General features: G+C 32.1%; 1 protein-coding gene across 1 annotated transcript; it reads left to right on the top strand.

Moving 5' to 3' along the window:
* Positions 1 to 2,239: 2,239 nt before the first annotated feature.
* Positions 2,240 to 10,721, top strand: LOC130826812 (homeobox protein LUMINIDEPENDENS). Its single transcript, XM_057692405.1, has 13 exons — positions 2,240 to 2,618; positions 2,784 to 2,811; positions 3,083 to 3,213; positions 3,318 to 3,667; positions 3,766 to 3,859; positions 3,941 to 4,034; positions 4,534 to 4,651; positions 4,730 to 4,781; positions 4,871 to 4,914; positions 5,008 to 5,096; positions 5,250 to 5,660; positions 8,291 to 8,871; positions 9,618 to 10,721. Exons 1-13 carry the CDS (start codon positions 2,445 to 2,447, stop codon positions 10,341 to 10,343), a joined length of 2,892 nt encoding a protein of 963 aa, XP_057548388.1. The 5' UTR covers positions 2,240 to 2,444; the 3' UTR covers positions 10,344 to 10,721.
* Positions 10,722 to 21,616: the final 10,895 nt, after the last annotated feature.

Below are 21,616 nucleotides of genomic sequence, written 5' to 3'. Positions count from 1 at the left end.
ATAAAAGAGCTGTACAAACAGTCGGGCTTCGATTGCTAGATTTTACAGTCGCGGTTTTTGTAAATTTTCCTTGGGAGTTCGGTGTATACATTGACACCATTGTTTTAGTGAATGACTGTCGTGAACCTAGTCGAGGTACCCGAATGGCAATCCCATTGTTGCATGATTTGCTAGTCTTGCGAATGTAAATCTAAAAAAGAAAATTGTTGGCATATTTTAAATTAACCGGTGAATATGGTCATTCTGAAGTATGCACCCCATCCCATGCAGTACAAGAGAAGTTTCAGAAGATGCACCAAAATAATGTTGTCATCAACCTTGTCAGCAAACAACTAACAATTGGGTCTTACTTTGTAACTTTTGTGTTTTTATAACCACTTGGTAAAGCTAATTGTTTTCTACAAATTGTTATATCAAAATGTTAGGGCTAGATAGAGTTGTTTGTATAGGTCATCGGGTTGAATTTTGGTTACATGTTTTGGGTTGGTTTGAAATCGAATTTTGTGTCCATATTGATTTTTACATAATTGTTAATCCATTTTTAATCTTGGGTCAAATCTGGTTTGGTTATAGTTTCGGTCAAATAACGGATTATCTGGTCTGTTTTGAAAATTTCTAGGGCTAGGTGGCTAGTTGTTTTGTAGGGCTTCAGTTGCCCACAAATAAGTTTGTATATAATATACACAATCAGAACTAGAACAATTGAGAAGTAAATATGAAGTAGAAGCAAATGAAATTATATAGTGTTTGGGGACAAGTTTTTCATATCAAATTATAAATTTCAATTATGATATCATAAATGAAGAATTTGAGAATGACAAGATTTGGGTAGTCATTCTCCAATTCTCAACTTTAACTACTTCATAAACAATGGTGGAATTTAATTCAAATTCACATTTGAAAATATTTTATTTGCCAAACAATAAATTTGAGCCAATTTCAAATTTTCAAATGAAATTATTATTTTCAAACATGACATTAAAGAATTAAAGAAGTAAATCACTTAAAAACTATAAAATTCACTCAAATAAGGGGAAAATCCATTGTACTCGATAGATAAATGCTGGAGTACAAGAAATTACAAATAAGAACTTTTCACTAATTTCACTCATGAAATTCCAAGGAATTTTAGTGTTTAATTTTACGTGAGTTTTCCCTTTCGTGGCTTAATTCATACAATTTCTCTTTAAACTCTAATTGAAGCTTTCTCTATGTGTATGGGAGGAAAACAAGTCGGAATTAAATCCCACAAAATACCATTAACATTATCAACATCTCTATTTTCAAAGAAAAATATAAACACAAGAATATTAAAAGATACTTGAATTAAAAAAATCATGTATTTAAAATTTTTTAACTCCGAGAGATCTTGTTTTTTAAATCAAGTTCCCAAGTGAGATTTTTTTAATTGGAATAGTATTTTTATTTAATTTAAATACAATAAAAAAGAGTATGTAAAACTGTCAAATATTTTCTTCAACGTTTGTAAATTTATTAACTTTAATTGTTATTTGATTTCATAAGTTTATTGTAACATTGTATAACTCATAATTATCAACAAAATAAGCTTACTTAAAAAAAAAAAAATAAATACAATGAGTCATACTATAGAGCAATTGTTATACTTTTAAATACTTTTCATATTTGACACAATTTGTTCAAATATAGACATATATACTTAAAATCTATATAGAAAAAACGCAACACATAACTCAATTATAAAACTATATATTAAAAGATATTTTACTTGAAAATATCAAACCTCAAGTGAGTTTTTTTTTTTTTATTAGAATTGTATCTTTATTTGATTTAACTATAATAAAAGAGAATCAATTTCAATTATTATTTGATTTCAAATTTTGTAATGTAACATAATATATCTCAGAAGTTATCAACAAAATAAACTTATTAAAAAAATATCCAAAATAAATTTTGAGAAATTTTAATTTTAAAAATAAGCGCTTCTTGTTCAAGTCTGAGGTCAAGTATGTTCGCAGTTACTATCAGCAAACAAAGAATTTTGACATTTTGATCGGTTAAAGTGAACATACTTGACCTCTGACTCGAAAAAAAAACGCTTAAAAAACGCTTATTTTAAATATTAATACTTTTCAAAACTTATTTTGGGTATTTTTTTGATAGTACGCTTATCTTTTTCAAATTTTCAATAACTTATTTATCAATAAATTACTTATTATTATTATTATAAATAAAATAAAGTAATAAAAAATAGCCGAAGACGTATTTTCACCTAAACCGTCTTCCTCTGTCTCCAACCCATTCCAATCATGAACCCGTAAACAGACGCAATTCTATGCCCTAACAGCCGTGAAAAACCCTAAATTATCATTGCAATGTCTTCAATTGATTTAATTTTTCCTAATTGAATCTCCAACCAATACTATCCTCAAATTCCTCCTTTTTGCCCCTGAAATTGGTTCAATATGGAGGCTTTGAAGGACTACTCTTCAGAAATTTTAATCGGAAGTTCCATGGATTCGTTTCAAAAGACAATGGAGTCTCAAAAGCAGCTTTTCCATAGTCAGATCGATCAACTCCGCAGTGTTGTCATTACTCAGTGCAAACTAACCGGCATTAATCCTCTATCCCAAGAAATGGTTCTTTTTTCTTCCTTATTCCTGGCTCCTTTTTTATGAACCCTAGTTTTTGAATATAAATTATTACTGTTTCTCATTGCATAGCTTTACTAATTTATAGGGATCGATTTTTACTTCGGTTAGGATGTCTAATGCTGGTGCTATTTTTTTGTTGTGTGATTGCAGGCAGCTGGTGCTTTATGTATAAATATTGGTCAGTGTGTGAATTTCTCTTTTTGAATTCTAATTTGTTGCTCATTAATGTTCTATTTGGGTTTCTTAGTTTTTGAATTCCTATGGATTAAGACTTTGGCATATGTGTTGTCATGCTAAGATATCTTTATTTATGATCATTACCCACTTTTATTTCAAGTCCATGGGTGGCGCTGGTTGTGATTAAGACTTTGACATTGCTATTGTTGTGGTCGTATTGAATATGAATTTTGAACTCTACAATGCTAATATGAAGTTTTAACATTTGATAGGGAAAAGACCTAGGGACCAGCTAAATCTTAAGGCTTTGAAATATATGCAAGCTGTTTTTTCTATCAAAGATGCTATTAGCAAAAAGGAAGCTCGGGAGATTGGTGCTCTTTTTGGTCTAACAGTCACACAGGTACCTTTTTTGGGAATAGTTTTAGCATTGAGGTACAGCATTTTTGTGATTGATAATTTGACATTGAACTTGCTTTTAATTGGTGTTTGTGAATCCTATGTTAGGTTAGGGAGTATTTTGCCAGTCAGCGTTCTTGGGTGAGGAAAATGGTTCGGCTGTCGAGAGAAAAAGCTATTAGGGCTGGCACAGATAAGGAACTACAAGATGGTGTAACTGCTGATTCTGATCTTATGCTACCCATAAACCCTACTCCATTGACTACTGTTGGTCCGTCTGATGCTGAGGAAGCATCTTCTTCTTCAAACCAGGACGAAGTCTTGCCAGGACTAGGCGAGTCTGAAAGAAAATTTGTTGAAAATATATTCAGCTCTATGTGTAAAGAAGAAACTTTTTCGGGCCAGGTGAAATTGATGGAGTGGATTTTGCAGATGGAAAACCCTTCAGTATTATGCTGGTGATTGATTGCCTATGAACGAAGAGCTACTTCTGATTTTTTTTTCAATGTGAATATTCATGCTTTTGCTGTGACTGAAGCTGCTTTGTCTTTGGCAGGTTTTTGATGAAAGGTGGTGTCATGATTCTGGCTACTTGGTTGAGCCAAGCTGCCAATGAAGAACAAACTAGTGTCATTTCAGCTGCTCTCAAGGTTCAAAGATATGCTGTTACACACTTCTTAGATATTTTGTCAGAGGTTAAATTATGCAGTGATGTTTTGGGTATCTTTCAGGTTCTTTGCCATTTACCCTTGAATAAAGCTCTTCCTGCTCACATGTCAGCAATACTCCAAGGTGTCAACAAATTGCGGTTTTACCGAATACCAGGTGTGTGCATGTTAGCTTCCTTTTTCTTTTGACTCTCAGTTTGTGCTGCTTTTCGAACTACTGGCTCCACATGGCATCTTGTCGTAATAACATATGGTCTCTTTCCATGTTTCTTTCTAATAGATTTGCATGAAGGGTGCTTTGTACTCCCTATATCTAGTATTCTAGTATTTGGAGTTGAATGGGGGTAATAGTGCAGATCTAGTCTTGGTTTTTCTAAGTCTGGTTTTAATGTTGGGGTTCTGGATACTGGTCCTTTTTTCGCTTCACCACACCCTTGTAGAAGTATATGCAATGTTTCTATTTCAATGTTCTAGGTTTATGAAAGCTTTATTCTAATTAGAGTACTCTTTTTTGTAAAGTTAAACCTTGTGTGGTGAATGGAAGAGAGACTTGTAATATTTCTTTGGTACGGTAGAATGTGTTAATTTTTGTTTCGCCATTTTTTTTGTACACTCTCTGCTACTTTCACGTCTTATTAATCTGATTAGAAGATCAGATATCTCAAACAGGGCCAGAGTTCTATTGTCAAAGTGGAGCAAAATGTTCGCCAAAAGCCAAGCTTTAAAAAAACCTAATGGCACTAGAGCTGCTGGTGATATCGACCTGACTCAAAGGCATGTAACAAGTTTCCCACATCATTTTCTAAATACCAGCTGTTTAATTTCCCTCTAATGTTGAACATGACATTTCAGGATTGATGAACTTGTTGGAGATGATTTATGGCCGTCTTCTGTTGATGACCCTGTGAGTAGTGTAGTCAATACTAACTTTTGCTTGAAAGTTCGTTCACGAGCTTTTGTGACATGTATGTGACTTTGTTGCTTTCCTCACAGGATTCTGTGTTAGTTCCATCTTGTGTGGATCCAAATAATACCAGGTTGTTCTAAATTCTGCATTCACTAATAGTTCACGTAGTTAGCCAGCACTGTAAACTTTCCGTATTTTGACATTCCTGACTTGTGCTTATCAGGAAAGGGGAATTTGTCGAAGCAGTGAAGCTGCTAACTGCACCTTCTGATGAATCTAATAAGAAACTTATGCTAGGGACTTCGGCTGCTCGTATCCTTCAGATTTTGTCTTATGAGTTCATTCTACAAGTTGGCCATATGAATCTTATGGTGTTACTTTATAGATTCTAATATGTTGTGTAGCTTTTCTTTCGAGCACAGTCGATCAAGAAGATTTTCACACTCCTTAACGGGCTAATCACAGATAATAAAGAGCGTAGAAAGGTTCAGCTTGTTGAACAACCCGGCCAAAAAACAAATAGCAAAAGCCATATTGTAAAAGCAGTGCCTACCAATAAAAGGCGTCCTATCACTGCGGATGAAATTCAAAAGGCAAAAATGCGCGCGCAATTTTTGCAGAGTAACAAAACGAAAACGGATGGTCCTAAAAGACCTTCGTTACTCACAAGTGATTTTCTCTCGGCATCAGAAGCGTATCTTAGGCCTAAGCTTGAAGCACAGAAAAAAACTTGGTTGCATCCTCGGTCGAGTAGTAAACAGGTGAATAGTTCATCTGATCAAAAGCTTGCTTTGGATCAGAAGTCAGCTTTTGATCAGAAGGAACATTTGCTGGAAAAGTGCCGAAGGGTTGAAATCCCTTGGCGGGCACCCCCAGGTACAGTTTCTTCAAATTTTGTTGGATTCTTTTTGTGCATTTCAGAACTTTCTCTCCAAGGGTACTTAACTTTGAAGAGTATTGTTTTTAGAATTCCTTTCACTAAAGGCGATAATCATGGTTATTAGAATCCTGATTCTAATTTACGATTCTACGACTTGACGATCTAAAAACAATTGAGCGATTTAGATCTTTAGTATGATTTTGATAATGGTAGAATCATATGATCCTATCAAGCTCAAGAATATGGGTGATAAAATCATAACACAATTTTACGATCTTACAATCCAACAAGCAAATCTTACAAGGTAGTCTCAATCATAAAAAATTCTTATATTTTAGCTTTTACTAACATAAATACAAGTCAAAACTACTATATTGTCATCACAATTATGAAAATTCATGTACTTATCAATTTGTAGTTTATAAATGATTATTAAAAATATTTCTTTTAATTAGTTAAAAATAAAGTTAAATGAATTTTTATTTACAGCTCAAAACTTTAAAGATAATTAAAATGAGCAAATATGACAGATAATTAATTATCCTATAGCATGCTAAATTATATTCGTAGGATTTTACGATCTTACGATTTTATTCTGCCTATTTTGTTTCCATGCCTTCACCTATCCCAACATTGTCAATAATATTTATGGCATTCTCTGAGAAGCCTCTTTCATATCAAAAGCTATTGTTTTGACAAATACATATAGTTGTGAGAGACGCTTTCTTTGAGAGATTATTTTTAATGGGGCTAGTTCATTATATATTTTTTCAAATATATTTAGTAGGTATTAAGAATGATGTAAGTAGACATTTAAGATAATGAATGTAGGCATTAAGGATACAATAAGTAAGCATTAAGGATAATGTAAATAGGCATTAAGAATACGGTAAGTAGACATTAATCTTAAATGGGCTGGACTTGAGAAACGTCTCTAAAAGAAATGGTCTCTCAAGAGACTAGCTCTTTGACAAATAGTTCCACTCATAGGCCTAAAATATGAATGCCAATTTTTTCTTTTTATAATAAATAGTTCCTTTTTGTGAATTTGAACTTTTGTTGTATAGAACAGAGATATTGTACACCTTTTGGAATACAATGTAGTCTACTAGGGTGTTCAATAAGTGAGGGTTTAGTTTCATTCTCTCTCCTATTTAGTATATATATTTAATTTTATTTTGTTTTGACCCCATTCATATTCAATTTTAATTTGTATTTTCTTTGTAATCTTTAACTTAAAGTATAGTCAGTCAGGTGAATCTTGTTTGATTTGTCTAAATATAAATTTAATTTATATCAACTCTTAACTGTGTAAAACATAATAGAATACATAGACAGAATAGGAGGGAGTATAATTGAAAAGTGGTCCAAACGCACCTTAGTTTCTTCGAGCCTTGAATAGCATTGTTAAAATAGAAATGATTTGAGCTGACTATTAGTTTTTGTACATTTGCATCTGAGCTATAGTTTCTGAATACAAATGGTTTTTCTTAAATAGCATTATTGGAAGATATTTTAACTATTAAAATCCAAAAATAGAGTTAATAGAAGTTTAATTATCAAAACAAAATGGGCGTTAACAAGCATTGTCGAATGAAAAAAGTTTCTTCAATCATATGCATAGGTTAGTGATTATAATGTTATTAGAGATTACTATATGATAGTTCAACAGTTTTGTAAGTGATCATTTCCAAAGTTCCATGCAAATCCATATTTGCAAAAGTGCAAATCGGATTACACTGTATGAATGCGGATCATTGATACCTGGTGCTCGTTTTGATACTGATTGGTTTTCATCACGACTCTTGCCCTATTGGCACACATATCTAGTCTTCTATATGTAATCACAACCACAAAACTATGAAAATTTGTATGAATGTTGGTTGTTTACGAAATGTAATTTATGTAACATGACGAGGATGAAGAAGTGTTAGAAATGAGAGCCTGTGTTTCTTCACCTAGCTGCTGGTTTTGTGCTTCTTGCTTCATAAGCGCCACCCAAGACCCTTATTTCGCAGTAAATCTGTATTTGAAGAAAACTTCGTTTTTATAAGTTTATGTGGTGTACAAGTTTTGATTTTGTGATGGATACTTGTGGATTTGGCTAGGTGATGTTGCGTTACTAGAAGTCTATATTTTGTTTTACAAATTGTTTCGATCAAGGGAATCAAAGGGAAACGAAGGAGACGGATTTAGAGGGTTATAATTTTCTTAGTTTGAATACTAATTTTGAAGGCGAGGGTTTTAAAAGATCAATCAGAAACGTCTTTGTTATCATTAACAAGCGTAAGTATGCGTACATTCCACCCTCCAAAATCCCGCTTTGGTGGGAGCTATTTTAATAGCATTAAATGTTAAGACAATTGTGAAAAATAATAATCAAAGGTCATCTGTATATCAAATCTAAAGCTAATCAATAACTGCAAGAACGAAATTCTGGGTTTTTGCACACTAATTCTCAGAACCCGACAGCAATCATAGACGTTGCGTTACAAGCCATGGTTTGATCTTTAAAACAACGCGGTTGTGTGTTTATCCAACCGATGTTATTTACCTTTGATTACGATCAATTGGTTCTATATTACCCATGTTAATCACTGTTCTCTGTTTTTGCCCATTTGTGCAGAAATTCAAATTACATCACAAGTTAGCACAGGAGAAAGCAGTAAGGAGTTAGAAATCCAGAGGAACCGAATCCACCGAGAAAAGGAAACCGTGTACCAAACGCTTCAAGATGTCCCTTCTAATCCTAGGGAGCCCTGGGATATCGAGATGGACTACGATGATTCCTTAACCCCGGAAATACCCATCGAGCAGTTACCAGAAGTCGATGAGGATGCTTCAGTGGATTGTCATGTACCCGAACCTGAACCTTCAACCTCGACACAAGCTGAACCCGATCTTGAACTTTTAGCTGTTTTGCTTAAAAACCCGGAATTGGTTTTCGCTTTAACATCGGGCCAAGCCAGTGGGCTGTCTAGTGAAGATACTGTGAAGCTCCTGGACATGCTCAAGTCAAGTGGAGGGGCCGGGTTGTTGAATGGACAAACCTTTGTGAAGCCCGAGCAGGCAAGGATTGAAGTTTCGCTTCCTTCGCCTACCCCTATTACGAGAAATAATGTTGAAGTCTCTCTTCCGTCTCCTACCCCACTGAGCAGATTCGAGGTTTCTCTTCCCTCCCCGACGCCTTCTACCAATCCTGGGCCGGTGCGTGAAAATGTTTTCATATTGCAGTACTCACATTTTTCTTGCAATCAAATATGGCAAATTTTATGGGAAAATTTGGCAAATTTTTATATGGGCAGAACAAATTTTTGTGGGCAGTTTTAGATTTTTTTTTTGGGCAATTTTGGCAAATTTTATGTTTAACTTCGGTCTGGGCATTATTGATCGTTACAAGCTAATCACCATAACAAAGCTATGCTAGTGCGTACAAAATTAAGACGTGGAATCTACATAAATGATTTTGACTGCCTATCAAAATTTTCATTTTTTTTTGTTTTCGATGACGTCTCTTTCCTTTTACTCATCTATCACTTCCAATTGCTACATAATGCAAATAAAAGTGAATTTTTATTTATTTATTTATTTATTTATTGCTGTGTGGCAAATTCAAAGAGGTAGAAGAACAGTATTCTTTTGCTTTGAGTGGAGAGTCGATGTTCTGGGTTTAACATTTTAAGAATATGACCGCAAACCTTATTGGGTATTCGTTTAACATTGTAGTCACCTGTTTCATCGGCCCAAGTTAATCCGTCTTCCAAAGCCGATCATTATTCGTATATAATCTAACAATGATTTAATAGACAATGAACTGGTATAATACTACACAATTTTAATACAAAATGATATTTTTATGCATCATTTTACCTATTTTGCTGTTACATTGCACATATTTTCTAAACATTTGCACTCAATCATTCTAAAATTAGTTTGTTTTACATAATTTGCAGAGTGGATGGACAGCAACACAGGCTGCAAAGAACCCGTTTACGCGACATACAATCGGAGTTCAGGATAGTATTACATCGGTTCCTGTCGTTACAACTGCTGTTGTTACTTCAGATAGATCTCAGACGAGCAGTAGCTTGCGGTCGCAGCCATCTTTGCCGCTAAACCTTCCTTCTCAACCTCATTTTTCGGTTCCACCACCGTCTATCATACATGAGTCTCACCCTGCTTATCTTCCCCCTACCGTAAACCATAATCTCGCGACCATCAACTCTTCGGTCCCTTCATATTCACAGCCGACACCTACACTTTCGCGGTCACAAATGCGTTTGTACTCGCGAGAGTATGTACCGGAGCCTCGAGTTACTGAAGATAGTGATATGTGGATGGTAAATCCTAGGCATGGTTTGTCTTATAATGTGCCTTTTTCCTCTAATTGTGTTGATCAAAATGTATATAATCAAACTATGAAGATTGGACAACCAGGCCCCACAAGAGGGGATGGTCATTACAGGGTTGGTCACAAGGGGTACGAATCGTGGAGTCCCGAGAATAGTCCTGGGCCAATAAGCTACCCGCCTGAGCATCATCATGCGCATGGGCGTGGGTGGAATCGCGAGGATGCAGAGAGGGGATATGGGCACCCTGATAGAGTTAGTAGGCATCAGAATTGGCATGGTGTCGGTGGTGTTAATCGGAGATGGAATAATGGTGAGAGGAGGCGGTAGCGAAAGTGTGTTGGGCCCGCATGTACAACTTTGTTATTCTGTGCATAGCAATGGAAATTGTGTCGTGCTGGACCATTTATGTGTATCGTGTCTCGTGTTACATTGTACCGTGAAAAGTTTCATGTCGTGTTGCTCTCTGTCGGGGCGGGCAACGTAACTCCCGGCCTACTTCAATCTCTAGAGTACATAAAGGATATTAATATTTCACACCAGAGAAAAAGGTTGGGCAAGGAGAAAGCTTTTGTAGGATAACGAATATTGGAATTGGTAGATGTAGAAAAATTTATTTGATTAGGAAAGTCATCAATTGTTGTAAAGGAATCATCTAACTGAGCATCCAACCCAAAGAAACTGAAGAAAATAGTTAGTTTGAGTTTTGTTTTTCTTTTTTTTTTTTTTTTTTTTTTTTTTTTTTTTTTTTTTAAAATCTAACATTATGGTCTTGGGAGTAATTGCCTTTGAGAACAACCTTTTGAAACGACTTGGAAAAGGACTTGAACATTTCTCATTTACGTATATTATGATTTTCTTAACTAATAAGCATTATATTATGATGTATTTAACCCTTAATTTAAAAATATATTTACATTTCTCTATCAAATACACAATTTATTTAGTTGATCAAAATTAACGACAAAGTAAATATTTAAGTGAAGAGGAAACAAATGGAAAGCACACTAACAAAAAATATAAAAACAAGCTAATTCTAAGTTTTTATTCTAAAATAAATTAATTTGAAACATAAATTGAGAGGCTATAAAGATGACAACATGGCTTGTATTTGTGTCTAGAAAGACAAGGAGTTTCTTTCCTCCAATGTGTATTGATATGTTTTAAAATAAAATGGGACAACTAATTAAATTGTAGGGAATATTTTATCAACTACTCTCTTGAGAGATCGTTTCTTTGAGAGACATATCTCAAGCCCAACACATTAAAGATTAATGTCTACTTACCGTATTCTTAATATCTACTTACATTATCCTTAATACTTACTTATAGTATCCTTATTGCCCACTTTCAATATCTTAAATGTCTACTTATATTATTCCTAATGCTTACTTATAATATTTTAAATATTATATAATGGGCCGACCCAATTAAAGATGGTCTCTTATAAGAATTTGTGATATTTTATAGACAAATAATCCCCATTATAGAATGATATATTTTTAAAAAAATATTTTATCTCAATGTAATAATCAATGAAAGTCATGTAACACTAGTATGCAATTAATAATACTTCTAATTATAATTACTATTAGGTTAAATAAGAAAAATACATCAATTACGAAATAAAAATAAATCAATAAATATCATGTACGCAAATTACTACTAATAAACGTCAGTCATTTGTTATGACTTCTTATAGTATGTGATTTGTCATTTTTAGTACAATTATTAGATCCATTATAATTAATAAATATATATGACAGATTCATTTCAAAAGCCTAAATTAATTAATATTTCCTTGGTCTCTATGAGAATGCACCTAAAATTTTTTAGATGAAATTTAATGGAAAGAGCAATTAAGTTTGTGAATAAGACAAATAAAATGGTTAATAAAAACGAGTGTTTATGATAGAGAGATAATAAATTTAAATATGAGATCAAAAGAAAGAGTGTAGAACCATTACCAAAAAAGAAAAGAGTGCAAAATGAATAAAATAAACTAATGTGGAAAGAGATACAAATTATGAGAGATGGAGGGAGTGATCGATCAGTTATGTAACTTAATTATAGTTGAGAATTGCAAATATTAACATGTTCCAAAGTCTAAATAGAATTTTTTTTCAAAAAAAAATCAATAAAATTGAAAAACTCAAAATTTTGTTCCGAATTCGATATTTGGTCTAAAAAGTAAATTCGATCTAAATTATCTAAATTTTAAACCGGAAACCAAATAACTTAAATCAAATAATTATGCACACTCTTAGGTAACATAGTCAATAGAAAAACTAAGTGCATTCTGTATAGGTAGCTAGGAATATCATTTAGTACTATTAAGAAACTTTATTCAATATTAAGATAATGAATAAATTATATCATTACAATTAATAATAGGTAGTATTTTGTAACAAATATTATTACAATTTAAATTCTAGATTTCAATCATGAAATCATAATAATAACAATTTAAAAATGATTCTTAATCCATCAACTTTACTTACTTTTAAAATAATAATAAAACTGGCTAAAATTCGTATTTGAATTTTATTGTTAGCCAAACTCGAAAATTAAGACAATTTTAAATTTTCAATGAAATCATCGTTCTAAAACATAACATAGAGTTCTATTATTTAGCTCCGCCACGAGCACAATGTTCACCGACGGTGCATCCTCGACTATAGTCGTTGGCCGGTTGACCAACCTTACCCTTGGCATGAACCCTGTCCTTCTCTAAAGCACCATAACTTATCTCATCTGCTTGGGCTGGTTCACAAACCAAAGAAGAAATCAACATTACTGTTAAAATAATTGAAGCCAATGACTTTCTTGAAATGCCCATTTTATTAAATTAAATTTTTTAAAATTGAATAAATGACAAAAAATAAGAAACTTTTTTTTATTTATTTTAGTTTGTGAAATTAAGTTTTTCATTAATAGGTATTTATAATAAAAAATAGATTTGTATTATTTGCTAATTTTAAAATGACTTGAATTATAGCCATGAATTATTTAGGTATTTATATTATATTTAGACATTGATATTTCTAGAATTATTTAGGTATTTTATTATATTTAGACATTGTTATTTCTAGAATTAGGCCTAATATTAAAATTTGTGTACTAAATTAAGGTTTATCTATTATAGGGTTATTTGATTTTCTTTTGCTTATGTTACATAATGCATTATTGAATTACTTGGTAATAGTATATGATAAGTACTATATTAATATGATTTTCAACCGCATTTCAGGAGACTAATAGAATGTTTTTATATTTGATTGTAAGAATAAAAAAATTCCATGGGATAGCCTTCAGTTTTCATGAAACGCCAGTGGTAGTATTTTTATAAGATTTTTCCACGTTGTAGCATTCAGTTAATATACTATCTAACTGCCATAGCATTTTCTGTTAAATTCTTTTTAATTTCCGTTTAATTCATCATTTTGTAAGATTTTTCTACATGGTAGCATGCAGTTTTTGCTCTCAAATATTTAATTCACTATTTTAACGTTTAATTCATCGATTAATTTATCAACGCCCTTAAATGTTGTAATGATTAAGTAGATACGTATTAGTGCTTGGAATGCACCTTTTAAACTAATGAAATGCACCTTTTGAGCTTATAAAAGGTGTCTTTTGAGTTATTTATTAGTGTTTGTAATGCACCTTTTGAACTTTATAATGCACATAATTTGAATGAAAATAAAATTGTTACAATATTTAAGGACGTTGATAAATTAATCGGTGAATGTTAAAATGGTGAATTAAACATTTGAGAGCAAAAATTTGATGTTACCATGTAGAAAAATCTTACAAAATAATGAATTAACAGAAATAAACAATAGTTTAACGGAAAATGTTACGGCGGTTAGATAGTGCATAAACTGGATGCTACCATGTGGAAAAATCTTACAAAAGTGCTACCACTGGCGTTTCATGAAAACTAGATGCTAGCATGTAGAATTTCCCTAAGAAAAATTATCAGGGGATGTTTTCCAATCCAATAGCTACTCCGCACCCCGCGCACTTCGACCCATCTCTTGATTTCATGTTAAAACCCGATCTTAGACTCGATTCGAGTCACAAAATCTCAATACTTCACATGTGAGACAAGATCTCATATTGATAAAATAGTAGATAGTAAACTTGTATATATATTGATTGAGCTAATCCACCTACTACCATATGATTTTAGAAGATAATGATGTAATACCCCAGATTTAGCTTGATAGGGAGCCCATTTGCTAAGAACTCCATAGTTAAGCGTGCTTGGTGGGGAGCAATCTTAGGATGGGTGACCTCCTGGAAAGTTTTCCCGAATGCGCACGAGTGAGGCCAAAGTGCGCTGGAAAGACTTGTGTTGGTTTGTGGGGTTAGTCTACAGTCTCCCTGAGTATTCACCAGCGGTCTGAGGGGCCGGGGTGTTACAAAATGGTATCAGAGCAACCCTGCGACCGTGGCTGATTGTGTGTTCAGTGCACCTAGCGGGGGAAAAGATCCTAAAGTTACGGTCCAACAAGGACGTTGTATTCTTAAGTGGGGGTGAGTGTAATACCCCAGATATAGCTTGAAAAAGGATTGATAAACTACACAGATCAACAAGGTGCATCTTCTTTTCTAGGGAGCCCATTTGCTAAGAACTCTACAGTTAAGCGTGCTTGGTGGGGAGCAATTTTAGGATGGGTGACCTCCTGGAAAATTTTCCCGAATGCGCACGAGTGAGGCCAAAGTGCACTGGAAAGACTTGTGTTGGTTTGTGGGGTTAGTCTACAGTCTCCCTGAGTATTCACCAGCGGTCTGAGGGGCCGGGGTGTTACAAATGAACCTCACCAAGTGTATGTGCAAGTCAACGCTTTTAACTTGTATTAAATAATAATGATGAATTACACTGATATTTATACCCAAACTACTCAGCTAACAAAAATAACAAGTTATACTAATATTTACACACGCTCTTGACCCGTGGGTTTGTGGGGCCGAGCTCACGGGGGTCCCGTGTCCACACGAGTAGATAACGGTGAGATTATGTGACGAATTTCACTTCCTAACATGGTATCCGAGTCGAAAGTTCAATCAAAAATTAAAAATAATACGTTCGAAAAAAATAGCGTTCCTACCCTATTTGATTACTCTCACATGCGATCTTGACGGGGGTTTGCATGTGAGGAGGGGTGTAGAGATGGTTTATGCCATATCGACAAATTAAAGATGATGTGCGCACTTTATAAGTTGTTGGAGACTTTCTTTCCATTGTCATATCATTTTGAGATGTTATATATCGCTTTTACTTATGAAGTGGGTGCACCTCGTGTTTCTCCATTAATATCTTGATAATCACTATAAGTTGACCCTAATTTAACAATGGCAAAATAGTTGAATTGCAATTAGTTTGTGAATATTATAATTAGGCAGTGGAATCAATTTTGGCTTTGTGTTCGAATTCATCTGCGTATGCTGTACAAATTATACTTATAATTAGTTAATTACGACACGTCATTTGTTTAGTGTGATTCAGATATTAAAGGTTACAATTGAACATATGGTTTTCAGTTTCAAGTGAATCTAAGTTTATGAAAGTGAACCTGTTTTGAAGAAGAACCATCGTAAAAACTTTGTTTTATGCTATGTAGTTAGTTTTATAGGAAATTATGAGTTATACTTCTAAGTTTTTGCCCTTCATCAATGATATTTTAAGTTTTCGATTATCAATAATGTTTTCGTGTTATTGAGCATCTTATAACTGTAACTTTTTCTTATTTTTTTGTCAAAAACCGTTAACTTTTTTCTTTTTTCTTTTTCAATTTAAAACATAAAGAAGAAAAGAAAAAAGTTAACGACTTTTGGATGATTTTAGACAGAAAATACCATTAATAATCGAAAAAACTTAGAGATACTATTGATAAAGTGCAAAAACGAGTAATTTGATAATTTCTCTAAATTTACTCTTGGGTATAGCTAAAAATTGTTCTCACATTTCTTTTCACATGTGAGAAGAGGTTATAATAGCCAAATAGGGTAGATAAAAATTACCTATGATAACTTTTATAACAAAATACTCTTACAAGGAAAGATATTTTTCATATTTATTATAACATAAAGTCAAATTTATCCTAATCCAAATTATTATTATACGCAACATTAGGGGCATGTAAAATTGGATATCCGATCAATATGGAATTGAAAAATTGAATATCCGATTTGTTCGGATACTAAAAATCATGATTCTGTTCCAATCTAATTAAGTTGAATATTTGGAATTCAAATATCTTATTTATTTCAGATTGAATACTAGATAACCGGTTTATTTATATTTTGCGCTTTTGTACAAACGAACATTTTAAGCCCCTTTCTCTTTCTTTCTTTAATCAAAATAATATAACAAAAACAAATTATTTTGGCAATGTGCGTGGTTGGGTGTGTAAAAGACTAAATTAATTAATAATTGACAAGTTTTGTAACTTGAGCTGAGAATTGTAAAAATTAATTAGTATGGTTAATTGTATAAATAGAGTTTTTTTATAAAAAGTTTTAAAATTTAAAATGAATATCCGATTTCACTTAAGTTCTTATTCAGATTTAATCCGATATTCGATATCCAGTTTAAAGATTGAATATTCAATTTTAATTATCCGATTTTCTAATCGAACACCAGATAATTCAGATCAAATTATGCACACCTTAACGCAACATAGTTAACTGACAAATAGTTAAGTACATTGTTATTAGTTAGCTAGGAATAATACTAGATAATTCAAATCTAATAATTATGCACACCCTTATGCAACATTGTTAATTGAAAGAAAATTGTTAATAGCTAGCTAGGAATATTATGTAGTACTACCATTTAAGAAATTTAATTCAATATATATTAAAATATTAAATAAATTATGTCATTACAATTTATACTAGGTTGTGTTTAGAAACAATTATTTCAATTTAATTTGTAGATAAATAATGAATTTTTTCAACTTTATCTACTTTTAAATAAATACTGAAATTGGCTAAAATTCGAATTTGAATTTTATTGTTAGCCAAACTCGAAAATTAAGACAATTTTAAATTTTCAATTAAAATCATCGTTCTAAAACATAACATAGAGTTCTATTATTTAGCTCCGCCACGAGCACAATGTTCACCGACGGTGCATCCTCGACTATAGTCGTTGGCCGGTTGACCAACCTTACCCTTGGCATGAACCCTGTCCTTCTCTAAAGCACCATAACTTATCTCATCTGCTTGGGCTGGTTCACAAACCAAAGAAGAAATCAACATTACTGTTAAAATAATTGAAACCAATGATTTTCTTGAAATGCCCATTTTACTAAATTAAATTTTTTTTAATTGAATAAATGAGAAAAAATAAGAAGCTTTTTTTTTTTTATTTTAGTTTGTGAAATTAAGTTTTTCATTAATAGGTATTTATAATAAAAAAATAGATTTGTATTATTTGCTAATTTTAAAATGACTTGAATTATAGCCATGAATTAGTTAGGTATTTATATTATATTTAGACATTGATATTTCTAGAATTAGGCCTAATATTAAAATTTGTGTACTAAATTAAGGTTTATCTATCTTTCGCCAAAAAAATAATAAGGTTTATCTATTATAAGGTTATTCAATTTTATTTTTTTTGGCCTATGTTAGTTAATGCATCATTGAAATACTTAATAATATATGATAAGTACAATATTAATATGATTCAACGCATTTTATGAGTCTAACACAATGTTTTTACATTTGATTCTATTACTTTCTAAGTGTTTGCATGAATAATGGCATAAAAATGGAAATAAAAGTACTAATTGTTAAAAATGTTCAATAATCAAGTGAATATTTTATAAGTCATTTAACGTAATTAAATAAGTATACAACGAGATGTTAATTTAATTTACATTGAGTAACGTTCTTGTAGAGTTTATAAAGTTTGACCATGAAAAGAGAAGACAATGTGATTACATGAGATTCGTTACATAACTAATACTTCTGTGTCAGTTTTGATGGTCGTTCACCTGGGTTTTTTTTTTTTATTTATTTAGATTTTCTACTATCTAAATTTGTAATTATTAATCTTTTATACTAGTATGTTTTTCACTATATTACCCTCTTTAAAAGTATTCTAATAAGCTCTACATTTATATATTCATTATAATTCGCTAATATATCATCTTTGGATGTGTCAAAACCATACAAATAAAATTTATTTGTATATTTGTCAAAACAAACAAATCAAATAAGATTTAGTTGTATGGTTTGTTTGAATATATATTTTTAGAGCCGTATCTTCAAATTTCGTTCACAACTGCAAATTCTCCAAATCCGTTCACTAATGCAAATATAATTCAATCAGCACTGCGTTAAATACGGCATTCGTTCGCTATCGACTGTAGTGAATTTAGGGCATTGGAATAATTCAAATTAATTTAGGGCTTTTGGAGAATTGACAATTTTTCGCTCTTATTCGCTCACAAAACTGCTGCAATTTGAAGATATTAAAGAATCCAGCGTTAAAAATTGAATTTGTTTGGTATGTTTTCTTGTTCTCCTCCCCTCTTGTTATTTTTCTCTTATGTTAAATGATTGTTGGAGATATTTCATGTTGTGCGACAATAGAAGTAAAAATCAAAAATAATGATGAAAATCAATAAAAATTCAAACAAACAATAAAGAAAATCACACCGAGAAATTAACGTGGTTCACTATTAACGTGATAGCTACATCCACCAGCATCGGAAATAAACTTTTCACTATAAATCTGGAGATTACAAGATGAACTAGAAGCCACAACAATGGCTCTCCAAGCTCTCTTAGTTTTCCTCACTTTGTGTTTCATGCATCATCTCATAATTCTAATTACAAGAGTGGTTTATATAATATGCCACTTAATAAAAAGAAATTAGGTTAACAATTACAAAGAAATCGGCACAAAAATTAAGTAACCGTCAAAAGAATGTGCGAAAACTGAAAACCGTAAAAGTCCCCCAATAGGTCGCGGCCCGCGACCTATCTGTTTTCCAAAACAGTAGCTTTTCCATCAGAAACTCGCGACACGCGACCAAACGCACGACCCCCGACCTGGGCATCTTCCAATCCAATAGCTACTCCGCACCCCGCGCACTTCGACCCATCTCTTGATTTCATCTTAAAACCCGATCTTAGACTCGGTTAGAGTCACAAAATCTCAATACTTCACATGTGAGACATGATCTCATATCGATAAAATAGTAGATTGTAGACTTATATATATTGATTGAGCTAATCCACCTACTACCATATGATGTTAGAAGATAATGAACCTCACCAAGTGTATGTGCAAGTCAATACTCTTGACTTATTTTAAATAATAATGATGAATTACACTGATATTTATTCACGAACTACACAGCTAACAAAAATAACAAGTTATACTAATATTTATACACGCTCTTGACCCGTGGGTTTGTGGGGCCGAGCTCACGGGGGTCCCGTGTCCACACGAGTTGGTCAAGGTGAGATTATGTGACGAATTTTCACTTCCTAACATGGTATCTGAGCCGAAAGTTCGATCCAAAATTAAAAATAATAGGTTCGAAAAAAATGGCGTTCCTACCCTATTTGATTTCTCCCACATGCGATCTTGACGCGGGTTCGCATGTGAGGAGGGGTGTAGAGATGGTTTATAAATTAAAGATGATGTGCGCACTTTATAAGTTACGTGTGTGCACCTCGTGTTTCTCCGTTAATATCCTGATAATCACTATAAGTTCACCCTAATTTAACAATGGAAAAATAGTTGAATTGCAATTAGTTTTTTTAATGGTCTTATTTGCGCCAGTGTGATTTAGTTGCTTTTTACCCGCTCTTTTTTGTATATTTATTTACTCAACGTGTTTATTATATAGTTTTAGCCCTAGTTTTGACTAGTGTTGTTTTTCTGCAGGTAGTATCATCCTTTAGACAACAATGTCACTTATTTTCTCTTTAAGTAGGGCTATCACTTTATGGGGTAAAATTAACAACATTCCTCTGGCTTTTTCTTTGAAAGAAGTACGAATATAGATTGTCGTCACCTTCCTTTACCTAGACTCTATTTTGAACAGTATATTGAGTTGTTGATGAGATAATGCATCATTGAAATAGTTAGTATATGAGAAGTACTATATTAATATGATTTTCAACCGCATTTTAAGAGTTTACTAAAATGTTTTCATATTTGATTATATTACTTTCCAAAGGAGTTTACCCTTGGTGTAGATTAGTCCTTGTGTCTTTAACTGTTTGCATGAAAATAGTGGCGTAAAAGTCGTAGCAAAAGTACTAATATCATCCATGCAAACAATTCTTGTAGAATTTATGAACTTTGACTATAAAAAGAGAAGACAATCAAATTCAAAGGAGTATATGAAATTTGGTCATAACTACGAGTGTTCAATGGTTGTGGTCTTATTTTGAGCCCTTTTTAAGGCTAGAAGGGTTTTGTAAGAGCTATGTTAAAAATGGGTCGGACTGAAAATAGGCTATATTATAATTAAAATGAAGCGGGTTATAAAAAGGCTTAATAAGGGCAGAAAACTGTCTTTGTAAATAATATAATTAATGTATAATTTAAATATTATAAATGACAATATCAATTGAATTATTAATATTTTTTCAATTTAATAATTATAAATGATAGTGTAACTGTTCTAAATTGATAAATAGAGATTAAAATAATTATTAGTAGTAAATATGAGTTGGGTTGGGCCGCTCATTTTTTCCGGCCCGGCTCATATTTACTTAAACCCAGTCCAACCCTTATCCGGCCCATTAAACATCTCTAGAAATAACTTAAGATATACAAGTTAGAATGATGCGATACTAATGGAATTAAAAAGTAAATTTTAAGTGCTTTTCAAAGGGATGTTATGTGTAGGGAGCCCCCCGTCAAATTCCTTGTCGAGAAAGTTATTATAGCTTTGTTCCCCTAACTAATATAAAAAAGTTATTATAGCTTAATGGTTAGAGTAAAACATGTGTTATTAAAGGAATAGGGGATCAAATTTCAATTTAAATTATTATTTTTTAATAAACTAATAAATTCATATTATAATGTCATTATTCTTAATCTTTTATAATTTTAAGAGAAAATTGTCATAAATAACCTAAATTAATCTAACTTTTGTCAAAAACTACCTAGAATATTTTTTTCTCATCAAAACTACCTATATAACGTTTTTTTTTTTGCCAAAGACTACCTTTAACGGTTTTCATCTAAATTTTATGTTACTTCTCTCACATGAAATTCAAGTGACTATACTCCATAGATTTTGCACTATGAACCCTAATTTTCGATTAAAACAGGTTCTTAATTCAAAATTATGTTTCTTCTCCTTCCCCATTAAAACCCTTTAACTTAAGCTTTGAAAATCGCGGTTTTTTTATCTATATTGTAAAATTGTTCATCTAATTACCTCAATTGTATCTAATATTCTAATTTAAATTTTAATGGAAGGTTAAAGGATTTAGGGATAGAGGAATAGTTTCATACAGATATGTTGTTGTGAAAATCAAAATAAAATAACAAATTTTTAACGAAATTTGACAATAAAAGTTAATTGGTAGTTTTTGACAAAAAAATATTTTAG

The sequence above is a fragment of the Amaranthus tricolor genome, chromosome 11, assembly GCF_026212465.1.
Source record: "Amaranthus tricolor cultivar Red isolate AtriRed21 chromosome 11, ASM2621246v1, whole genome shotgun sequence".
Classification (NCBI taxonomy): Eukaryota; Viridiplantae; Streptophyta; class Magnoliopsida; order Caryophyllales; family Amaranthaceae; genus Amaranthus; species Amaranthus tricolor.
The sequence above is the reverse complement of the archived record's forward strand: the minus strand, read 5'-3'. Positions and strand labels throughout refer to the sequence as shown.

What these genes read in the sequence shown, in the direction of transcription:
- LOC130826812 (XM_057692405.1), top strand. Translation starts at nt 2,445, where the DNA reads ATGGAGGCTTTGAAGGACTACTCTTCAGAAATTTTAATCGGAAGTTCC. An exon ending in TTGGTCTAACAGTCACACAG is followed by an intron (nt 3,214 to 3,317) that starts GTACCTTTTTTG and finishes ATCCTATGTTAG; the next exon opens with GTTAGGGAGTATTTTGCCAG. An exon ending in GTGGATCCAAATAATACCAG is followed by an intron (nt 4,915 to 5,007) that starts GTTGTTCTAAAT and finishes TGTGCTTATCAG; the next exon opens with GAAAGGGGAATTTGTCGAAG.